This window comes from Pyrus communis, chromosome 10 (assembly GCF_041283825.1).
Source record: "Pyrus communis isolate YQ-2024b chromosome 10, ASM4128382v1, whole genome shotgun sequence".
NCBI lineage: Eukaryota > Viridiplantae > Streptophyta > Magnoliopsida > Rosales > Rosaceae > Pyrus > Pyrus communis.
Window position 1 is genome coordinate 7,692,681 of NC_142574.1, and position 11,249 is coordinate 7,703,929.

General features: G+C 36.7%; 2 protein-coding genes across 3 annotated transcripts; both read left to right on the forward strand.

Annotated features, from left to right (window-relative positions):
- The first annotated feature begins 258 nt into the window (after positions 1-258).
- Positions 259-3,794, forward strand: LOC137729174 (LOW protein: PPR containing-like protein). Of its 2 annotated transcripts, XM_088678536.1 has the most exons (3): positions 259-2,443; positions 2,822-3,125; positions 3,353-3,794. In XM_088678536.1, the coding sequence occupies exon 1, from the start codon at positions 300-302 to the stop codon at positions 2,334-2,336; it is 2,037 nt and encodes a 678-aa protein (XP_088534662.1). In that variant the 5' UTR covers positions 259-299; the 3' UTR covers positions 2,337-2,443; positions 2,822-3,125; positions 3,353-3,794. The 2 variants fall into 2 exon arrangements, with proteins under 2 accessions (XP_088534662.1, XP_068324124.2); XM_068468023.2 differs by having other exon boundaries at positions 2,822-3,368.
- A 3,853-nt stretch (positions 3,795-7,647) lies between these two features.
- Positions 7,648-10,661, forward strand: LOC137729176 (HVA22-like protein k). The gene is made up of 8 exons (XM_068468026.2): positions 7,648-7,757; positions 7,841-7,899; positions 8,011-8,108; positions 8,787-8,838; positions 9,387-9,450; positions 9,755-9,850; positions 10,115-10,187; positions 10,375-10,661. The coding sequence occupies exons 1-8, from the start codon at positions 7,740-7,742 to the stop codon at positions 10,467-10,469; spliced, it is 555 nt and encodes a 184-aa protein (XP_068324127.2). The 5' UTR covers positions 7,648-7,739; the 3' UTR covers positions 10,470-10,661.
- Positions 10,662-11,249: the final 588 nt, after the last annotated feature.

Sequence of the window (11,249 nt, forward strand, 5' to 3'; positions counted from 1 at the left end):
CACCCCAATCAGCCACGGCAACAACTCCTTACGCGTTAACTTATTTTGCTCATCCCTCGTTTGAGATGGTAGTTTAGGGAATAAATTTGAATTTAAAGAAACATTAATTTTTTAATAAAAAAAACAATATGAATAAAGAAAGCAAGTTAGATGTAGAAAAAGATAAATGGGTTCAAATAAAATTTTCTTGTTTTTTTTTTTGTTAAGGACGTTTGTATACAGAGGGATCTCTGAAAGCAGAAGCAGAGAGAGAGAGAGAGAGAGATAAGGAAGTCGTATATAAAATTATAAATATATAAATGCAGTTTCTAAAAGAAGGTCTTGCATATCACGTCCAAGCCATAAAAGCCAGTTTTGAGCTAACCATTTTCACCTCCAATCAACTCATTCACTTGTACTCTAAGCATGGCCTTATTCGAGAAGCCCAGAAACTGTTCGACGAAATGCCCCAACGAAACGTCTTCTCTTGGAATGCCATAATCTCCGCCCACATCAAGGCACGCAACTTGAACCGGGCACGCCAGTTATTTGACGCTGCCTCTTACAAGGATTTGGTCACGTATAATTCCATGTTGTCTGGTTATGTAAGCGCCGACGGGTATGAGGATTGTGCGCTTGAGCTGTTTGGCGAAATGAAGTCACGGGATGATCGGATTCGGATTGACGAGATTGGTCTCACGACTATGCTGAACTTGACTGCCAAGTTGGAAAATGGGTATTATGGGAGACAGTTGCATTGTTTTATGGTGAAAACTGCTAATGATTTAAGTGGGTTCGCAGTGAGCTCGCTTATCGATATGTATAGTAAATGTGGGTGTTTTCAAGAAGCGCGGCGGGTGTTTAGTAGATATAGAGGGGTGGTTGATTTGGTTTCGAAGAATGCAATGGTGGCGGCTTGTTGTAGAGAAGGCAAATTAGAAATGGCAGATGATCTGTTTTGGACAGAGCCGGAGCTGAATGATGCTGTGTCTTGGAATACACTGATTGCAGGGTATGTGCAGCATGGTTTTAAGCAAGAGGCACTGAAATTGTTTGTCTGTGTGGCAGATAATGGATTCAGATGGAATGACCACACTTTTGCTAGTGCTTTGAGTGCTTGCTCGGGTTTGAAGAGCTCCAAACTTGGAAAGGAAATCCATGCTTGGGTCTTGAAGAATGGGATGACATCAAATCCGTATATAGTCAGTGGCATTGTTGATGTCTACTCCAAGTGTGGTAATATGTGTTATGCAAAGTCAGTTCATGTAGCAATGGGGTCCGAAAATTCCTTTTCGGTAAGCTCAATGATTACTGGTCATGCTTCTCATGGTAACCTAACAGAAGCACGAAAACTTTTTGATTCATTGACTGAAAAGAACGCTGTTGTTTGGACAGCTTTGTTTTCTGGGTATCTCAAATACCAGAAATGCGAAGCTATATTTGAACTTTTAGGTGAGTTCACGGCAAAGGAATCAATAGTTCCTGATGCTGGGATTCTCATCAGTGTGCTTGGTGCCTGTTCAATACAAGCAGCCCTGGATCCTGGGAAGCAGATCCATGCTTACATTCTAAGGAACGGGATTGAAATCGATAAGAAGCTTTTTAGTGCTTTGGTTGATATGTACTCAAAATCCGGGAGTATTACCTACGCAGAAAAACTTTTTAAAAGTGATTTTGACAGAGATATAATCCTGTACAATGTGATGTTAGCTGGTTATGCTCACCATGGGCATGAAAATAAAGCTATCCAGATTTTCAATGAAATGTTGGAGAAAGGTATGGGACCTGATGCAATCACCTTTTTAGCGCTGCTATCAGCTTGTCGACACTCTTGCTTGGTGGAATTGGGTGAGCAGTTCTTCTACTTGATGGAAAAAGTGTATAATGTTTTACCCGAAATTGAGCACTATGCTTGCATGATTGATTTGTACGGGAGGGCTAATCAACTTGATAAGGCAATAGCATTCATGAGAAAGATCCCTATAGAATCAGACACCATTTTATGGGGGGCATTCATGAATGCTTGTAGGGTAAACGGGAATGCCGTACTTGCTAGAGAGGCAGAGGAGAGACTATTAAAACTTGAAGGAGACATTGGTGATCGGTATGTACAGTTGGTTAATTTCTATGCAGCAGAAGGAGATTGGGATGAAGTTTGCAGAATAAGGAAGAAGATGAAAGGGAAGGAGGCCAAGAAGACCGCTGGTTGCAGTTGGTTATATGTGGAAAATGGTGTTCATATATTTATCTCTGGTGATAAAGCCCACCCAAGAGCAGAGGCTATAAATTGTACCTTAGCCTTATTGACTGAAGAACTGTATCAGATATCTCGAGCCTCCGCTGGGATCATAATTTGAATGTCGTCGTCTCAACACAACTAATTATGATGCTCAGAACATTCAGTCACTAAATCAGATATAGGACTGGTATTTCCATGCCGTCCGCATTCATTCATTTTCAGGAGGTAGGCGCATACACATTTGGATATCGTTTACCCTATAGTTATTAGTTATATCTTCTTTTGTAAAAGAAGTACACTCTGTATTCGAGCATATTTATGACATTTATGACAAAGAACACACTCTTTTTTTCTCTTGGCCTGAGACAATCAATCTACTTAATTCCATTCCCCACAATGACTCGTGTGCTACTTAGACCAGTCCTTGGGGCTGCGTTACCATATAACCAGTGTAAGTGGCAAATAATTGATATCTGAAACGAACAACACTTTTTCATTTGAAGTGCAATGCTTACATGCAAAAGAGAATACAAATGTTTTGGATCTTTCACTACTACTTCTTGATTCTGTTTATACATGTTTCATCTTATGTGTTTTCTGCAGAATAATGCATTTATTGGTCAAGTGCCTGGGTAGAGACTCCAGAGTACCATTAGCGGATGCCAATTTGTGCATATGAATTGAATTCGGCAATGGAGTGACAATGGTATTATTGTTCCTTCATCTTGGTGGAAATGCTTGAAGAGTGTTAACTGAGAGCAATTCTATAACATGGAAAAATCCAATGCGGCAGAAAAATTTACAATGGCGTCGTGGGAATAACCCCGTTCACACTCTAAGGAGACACTGACAAGCTATCTTCCTTCTGTAGAAGCTGGGGGCATTCACAACTGATTGGAAGGAGCAGGTAATGCTTTCTTGTGTTGTTTACTTGTTCTCTTTGTAGGCATGGTCTTCTGCTCATGAGAATATCAATGTTGTTTATTTTCCAACTGTAAAGTTCCAATCCGCCTTCCCCGTTGATTCAAGAAAGTAAAGAGGTAACACTTTGGACGATACAAGTAAATAATTTATTCTGTAAAACCGTGGAATTGTGAATTGACAAGTTGAATCGGTTAAATTGTTGTCAATCAGATGGAAATTTTCAGTCGAGAAACCTTGTCAATCTTTGTTTCTGCTACGACGTTACATCAGAGTTGTCAAGACCAGGGGGACATCATTTCTTTCACAAATAGTAATTGTAAATACTGATGCATTTAAAGATGATAGCTAGCTCCCATCTCTTCAGTTCACTACAACCAAACTCTGATACTCCTAAACCGCGATGGCTGCTTTCATGGCGTCGTTCGGGAGAAGATCTGCGCCATGTTCCAAGAATAACTTAAACAAATTGCAGCTGAAGCCACCCAACAATTTGCCCCCTTGTTTTGTTGAAGACACCAACGTTGCTGGATTCCTCAGCCCCCAAAACAGAACTTCTGGCACCACATCGCTGTTGCCGTTGTCCTCAAACTTTGTCTGTATTGCCGCATTACTGTGCCTCCACAAGAAGTCAGTGCAGTTCTCCTTGACCTCAGATTTGTTGGAAATATGCTCTGAAAGTCAATCATAGGTTGACATCTTTCAGGAAAACGAAAAATGCAGAAAACGAAAAACGCAGAACATAAATTTAGCTTAATTCTGTAGAACATCAAACCACCACTAATATCAAACTGAGACTAATTTGGACTAAAAATAGACTGTTGGGCCTGTTCAAGGCCCAACATTCTGACTTATGTATGAAGTTTAATGGGTATTTAATTTATGCAGAAGATTAACAGTGCACGATCCAAAATTTAAAAGTGCTTTATGACGTGGCAATTGTGGGTGGCAAAAACTCTCTTTCACACCAAAGGAATATTGCTTAGTCGAGTTTCACAAAGAAAAAAGTAATTTCCAGTTGCAAGTTCATAGTTTCAACGGGATAAAAGCTCGAGTATGCAAGTGAAAACTCACCCTCTGATAGCAATCACATTAGCCACTTGGATCAAGGAGTATGAACTGAAGGAAGAAAGGCTTACTCTTGAAGAAAGAGGCGGTTCTATAGAAGGCAATAAAAATGAAGAAGAAAATGATACTCAACTCAACATACAAAAAATTTCAAATCTTTGCAGCCTACTTCCTCATTACATTTATAGCTTTGCTACTTTCTTCGCAACATCGATTTATTTTTACTAAATTTTCTTTCCCAAATACATCTTGTACTTGCAAGAAGTTGCCCAACTGGCTTTGCCCGAATAGGTTTAAATCGTGCTCATTTGCTTGTATTTATTATTTATCTTCAAGTTATTTACCTTTTAAACATTTAACATGCCTTTACGTTTCATCAATGTGAATACTTTGTTTTCCAAGCTAATGTGTCTTGTTTTCTGTCTTTACATTTACATGAGAATTGCCAACTGACTATAGTTCGATCAATATTTGTAGTTCTCCCTTGGTATCAACATAAAGAAAATACAAAGTTCTTGTCACCAGGCATAGAAAAGAACTTAACATATTTAACCGTTCTATGGCACAATCCTTATGATAATGAAGTTGAATTACTTGTGGCGCAATACAGCAACTTGAAACAAACAACTAATCAATCTGTTAGTCTTGATCAATAGTGGCACGCCTAACAATGACCAACTCATTAAAGAGAGCATGAAGGGCTATTCAAGGCTTGTCAAAGACAACGTTAAACTAACAGAGAGTTCCAACACTCTCGCATAATGAGTTATGTCGCCAAGAAGAATCATGTAGTAGGTGGTACATGAGTGATTTGTCACTTGGAGGAGGTCGACAGCAACACTTCTGCTAACAAGATAGCACCCTTAAGGCTTTGTATTCTTTCTTCGCATCGTCTCGAGCTTTTCTCGACCATATCCAGTCGAGAACACGTTGAGATTTTCTTGCACCTACCCAAGTCTTCTCAAGCGTTTTTCGAAGAAGGACAGAGTCATTTGGTGGAGAAAAAGATGTACAATTATTAGAGAGACGGGCCGAATGCCCACTTCCAAAAATACTGATATTATTCCCAATTTGGTAATTACCACTTACACAATCCATCACGTGTGAGGTTTTATCACAAAAGGCAATCGGTGTGTGTTAGAGTGGCTTAAGATATTTAAACTATTACTTATCTTTTACTACAACTAATGTGGGATTTAACATGCCCCCTCACATGAGATCCAATTAGTGGGTCACACGTGAGAGATTCACACATCAGCAACCACGTGGAGTCAAGGGTACTCACCCTACACGCGGGGCCAAGGGACCCACCATCATTGTGTAGGGTCAAGGGGACCCACTCATCACGTGGCAGTACGAACGAGCCCGCTCCTAGGCTCCGATACCATATAAAATTATCAGAGATACGGGTTGAAGGCTCACCTCCAACAACACCGATATTGTCCCCAACTTGGTAATTACCACCTGCACAATCTATCATGTGTAGGATTTTATTACAAAAGGTCTTGGTATTAATCAAAATGCGGTTAGAATATTTAACCCATTACTTATCTTTTACTACAACCAATGTTGGATTCAACAAAAGAAAAATATAAAAATTGAAGATGGCGATGAAGTTAGACCTGTAAACGGGTCGGGTTTATTGGGTTTGGGACGGGTTCAACCCGACCCGTTAAGTTAACGGGTCACCCGAACTCGACCTGTTAACAATTATTATTATTATTGCATAGAGTTTATTTTTTGTTGTTAAGACTTAACTGAAATTACTAAAACATCATCAACTAATGGATGCTAACGGGTCTAATGGGTTGACCCAAAGTGATCCGTAATTTAACAGGTTGTTAACGGGTTCATCTGTTAGTGACCTAACCCGTTAAGCATCCATCTAAATACTAATATTAACGGGTCGAGTTCAAAATGCCAGGTCTAGATGAAGTTAGTTGTATTTGGACTAGAGCGAGTGAGTGAGAGAGAGAATTGGAAATAGTTGGAGATGGCGGCAATGAAGCTCTATGTACTTCTCTAAAGCTTTAATGTGGCACTAGTGGTTTAATAGGGATTGATAACATGCTTATTTCTTAATAGTGATACATTATATAATTTATAGTGGTGATTTTAAAAATTGATCTAACTAGCATTACTTTGGATAAAAAGGAGGAATGTAGTTCTTTGGGTTGGTTTTTCTACGGAGGAGAGAGAATTGAAACCTCAAAGTTATTTTTAGTCTTTTTACATGTTAAAGAAAGCAAAAATTAGCAAGAGAAATGCCAAGAAGAGTTTCTTAAATGTGAGACTCTCTGGTACCTTATATTTTTTGCATAGTCTTCGTGACCGTATTATAAAACAATGTGTCAAAAGCATAAAGTGACTTAGACCATCTCCAAAAGGGATGTCAAATCCTAAGTGGAATGTCATGTAATAATATTTGAAGGCAGATATAAATTACAACCGATATACCAATCCTATGTGGATTTGACATACCTGTTGTGTGATGCCATATTTTGACATATGAGAAAATCTGGTGTCAAACTAATTTTTAAACATTTTCTTGTGTGGGTCCTTGTAAAGTACCAAAGATAAATTATGACAATTAGTTTTTTTTTTTTTTTGTTTAATAAACGATATTATCTACACTAAGGGGGGTGGAAGAGTGTGCTAAGTCTCACAATGAGATAGCAATAATATGGTTTAAATTTTCCTTTAGTGAGAATCGAACCTAAGACCTCTCACTTACAAATGAAAAGAAATATTACTAAATTGTAGTCCTAAGTGGCTGAAAATTAGTTTTTATTTATTTGTTTTGAAGAGCGGTTATGAATTGGAGCAAAAGAAAATTTGAAATTGCCTCATAAACCTTCAATTTTATATTTGACATGTTTTTATTGACATCTCCATTCGAGATGCTGAGGCTTAGACCTACTACAACCTTTAGAGTGAAACTCAAAATTTAGAGTCTAAAACTACCCCAACTTACTCCAACCCTTGGATCAAATATGAGTTTTAACACAGAACTTATTTTTTGATCAAATTTAACTCAAAATTCCCCCTGGGTTAGTGGGCTGGCCCACCATATATGTTTTTTTTTTTTTTGTAAGTTTTATATTTATAAATTCATTGAATCTAATGGTTAAGATCTAATATGATTAAATCCAATGGTAAAAAAAATAAAAAATTAATGGTCCAAATTTAAATCCAAAGGTTAAAATAATTATAAATTTTTTTTTCTTCATGTTTTTCATATTCTTTCATAGTGTTTCATGAGTTTTATGGTATCAGTTTGGTGATTTTTTTAATATTTATTCAGAATCTAGATATTTTTAAGTTAAAATGTTGATAAAATTAAATAAGGAAAGTCTACATAATTTTTGTTTTAAAAAAATTACTTTAAAGAGGATAATTTCATTCTCTAATAATTTTTAAGTTAAAACTTAAAATTTTCAGGTTAAAGGGTGGTCTTCCATGCTAAGTCACTTCCCAGGCAAAAGTCTTTTTGGGTCTCTTTATTCCAAATATCTCGTATTTCACTGTAAACATGGCTCTGCCAAGTGAGGTGAGCGATCTCTCTCTCTGTCTTCTGCGTATTTGATCTTTCCTTCAACGTTTAAAATCTAAAATCGTGGCTGGTTCGTCTAGGTCGGATTGCGGGTACTGCTTTATCCCTTCGGTTCCAACGTCCTTGTCCGGACCGCTTGGTAAGTAAACTTCTCTTTTGGGGGCTTTTTTCTATCTTAATTAGTTTCTAGGTTTTAGGGTTTATGTTTTTTTTTTTTTCACTGTTTCTGTAATGGGTCGTTTTTGTGCAGCTGCTCTGTGGGGATTGCTTTACCAGTTTACTCGACGTTTAAAGCTATTGAGAAGAAGGATCAAGAGGAGCAACAAAGAATGCTTCTTTATTGGGCAGGTTCGAAATCGATTTCACCAATTTTATATTCTTCCAGAATCCAAATACATTATCTGTCATTTTTTTGTGTACTACTTTATCGTTGTTTGCATATGCTTGAGAAATTAGACACTCACTAATGAATTGTTGATCGGTTCTCGATGAATTGACTGAAGGTACGATTTTATGTTACAAATTGTTAATGGGTTTTCGATGAATTGTGTGTAGGTCTGATTTTAGTTATACCTTTTATGAGATCAGTATTGCAAATGCAAAGAATTTCCAGGAAAATGGTTTACTCTCTTAACCTAAGAAAGCCTTCGAAAAGAAATTTTGGGGGAAACAAAACAGTTGGGTGACCTTCTTACTAGTTGTTATCTGGACGATATAAAAGGGTACAAAGCAAGTAAATGATATGCTGAAGAACGCTACATTCCATGTTCAGTGCCTTTAGATACCTAACTTTGGGAAACTTAAGGTACTAGGTTGGCATGGAGATACAGGACGACTAGAGAGGGTTTTATTTATGTGTGTATATGTTAAAATGGTCTGATCTGCAAGCTTCTTGTTTAGGTATTTGGGTCTTTCCCAGTTGTAGCTGCTGGCGGCCATCCAGTGTAGTAGTTCACAGTTTATTTACATTCTCCAGGGTTTGGTTTATTCATTTTTTTAATGGTGATTTTTTCTTGCTACTTGCAGCTTATGGATCTTTCAGTGTTGCAGAAGTATTTTCAGACAAAATTCTCTCCTGGTAAAGTTTTTCTATATAACATGATATTGGATCTGCATATATATGAATATAATTTATTTGCTGAAAAGTTTTAACATAGATCTGTCTCTGTATATATATTCTATTCACATGCATGGTGGTTAGATTTTCCCTGGTTCTAAGTATTTGAAGTAGGTACTTTTAGGATTTCATTGGTAATTTGATATGAAAAAGGTTATGAAAATAGGAAATAATATTTAAGTTGATTTTCATTGTCTTCTATTAATTAGGCGGTGTCATAACTCTTTTGACAGACCTTAATTTGAAATGGAAATGAGATTGCCTACCTTTTATTTTTAACTTATTATCCCTTCTCTTCTCCCTCTCCTTCCTCTATTCAATTGTATCGTGGAAACAAGCATAGTTCATTGTTGCATTTGTTTTCATATTTCTGGATTTGTAAATGCGTTTAACAATGTGAAAACTGCTGCTAATTAGCAAGTGGTAATATCAAGTTTAAAAAGTTGTTTGACTGCTTTCCTGAATGTATTATTCAAATCTAATGATGGTTTTTATCCACACTTCATTAGGTTTCCGCTCTACTACCATATGAAGTTTGCATTTCTTGTTTGGTTACAACTTCCAGCCTCAAATGTAAGCATGGCCAAATTGCAGTTGGTTTCTAGTGCAAGTTTGCATTCTTGTCTGATAGTATTGTCAGATTTAGTTTGAGAAAACTTACATTATTTACTTTTCTGATGAACTCGATGTTTTTTTTAATTAGATACCAGTTGTTTTTTCAATTTTTTTTCCAAAAGGAAAAACAATTTCAGAAGGTGAAGGCAAAGTTCATTGCATATGTTCAGTTATTCTTATCTTGTGAAGGCTGACCAGAAATACTACAAATAGCACACTTTAAGCTCTTAAATAGCTTGGCTAACAGCTTGTTGTGTAACAGGGAGCAAGGCATTTGTACATGAACCATCTGCGCCCATTCTTTCAGAGACATCAAGTCCGACTTGATCAAGCTGTGGACTTTATTTATGGCCAAATGGTAATTACTCATCATGGATCTTTGACGTTCTTATGGAAGAATTGTTGTGTTAACCATGTTTGATTGTATTTTCCTGAAAACACTGATTTATTGTCAAATTGTTCTCGGCATTATGATGCCACTCCATAACTATTGAGATTATGATGCCACTCCATAACCATTGAGATCTCAGTTATACAATAATATGATGACTCTACTTTTGACAACTTCCAAGCCTTGTATGAGTTGCGCATTATTGAGGTCTGATAGATTCTTAATTTGCAGACTAAATTCATCAGTTCACACCAAGGAGAATTACAGTTTGCAAAGGCACTTTTCATGAAGGTTGTGGCTTCAGGTATGAATGGAATCTATTTGTAGTTTGCCGCTATCTCAAGACTAGATATTAGTGACTCTTTTCTATGATTTTTAGATGAAAAAACACGGTTGAGTTAGGTTAGGGTTAAACATCGATACAATCAATTGACTCCTAACATAAAATATGTGGTAGCTTGTAACCTACATATACTTTCTTTATGGAGCAGTTAGGGGCATCGTCCCAGGGCAAAGGCAATCAAATCGTGCGATCGAAGGCCCTGCGAAAGAGAGTCAAGACACTGAGTCAGATATAGATGAGTAGATCAGTAAAGCGTTCTCCACAGGGAGCAACATGTTTGATAGATTTGGTAGTTAATGCGTGAAGACACTTTTTTTATTTTTCTTTTCTCCTTTTCGGGTCGTAAATGACCTTGTACATAATAGACATAATTTCTCTTGCTAGTTGCTTGTGGAACCCTAGTTCTCGTACAAGAAGTGATACCTTTGACTACTATTCTTGGCATGACTTGTACTTATTTTTTTCACCATGCCTTAACTTCCAGTTTTTTATTTCATTAAAATTTCATTGGACAAATTGTTCCATGATTATGATTTCCAGCAGTTGTAAAACTCGTTAGTGCGTTATTATTCTAATGATCATCTACTTTAGTAGTCTCTTTTTTAGGTTCAAATCTCCTGGACGTCGTATCTTTTTTTTTTTTCTTTTTCTTTTTTTTTTTGTAATTTTATTTTTTGTGATACAAGCAAGATATTGAGCAACTGGAGAATTCAACTTGGGACTTCGGATACAGTGGTGGATATTGTTAGGCTTAAATGCCAAAATGGTCCCTGTATTATAGTCATATGGTCAATTTAGTTTCCGTATTTTCGATTTGGTTAATTTAGTTCTTGTGTTTATTTATGTTAGTCAATTAAGACATTTCATTCAATCCATGTTAAAAAATTATAAGATGTTGTGACATGTTCTAATACATATTGTGATTTATGTAAATCTTAAGTAGAGATAGATTAGGAATCTTTTGGGATCTAAAAGATCTTTAGAGAGTAAGTTTCTCTCCTTATGCACAAGGATTGGGGGAAT

What these genes read in the sequence shown, in the direction of transcription:
- LOC137729174 (XM_088678536.1), top strand. Translation starts at nt 300, where the DNA reads ATGCAGTTTCTAAAAGAAGGTCTTGCATATCACGTCCAAGCCATAAAA.
- LOC137729176 (XM_068468026.2), top strand. An exon ending in AATGCTTCTTTATTGGGCAG is followed by an intron (nt 8,109 to 8,786) that starts GTTCGAAATCGA and finishes TGCTACTTGCAG; the next exon opens with CTTATGGATCTTTCAGTGTT. An exon ending in TCAGACAAAATTCTCTCCTG is followed by an intron (nt 8,839 to 9,386) that starts GTAAAGTTTTTC and finishes ACACTTCATTAG; the next exon opens with GTTTCCGCTCTACTACCATA.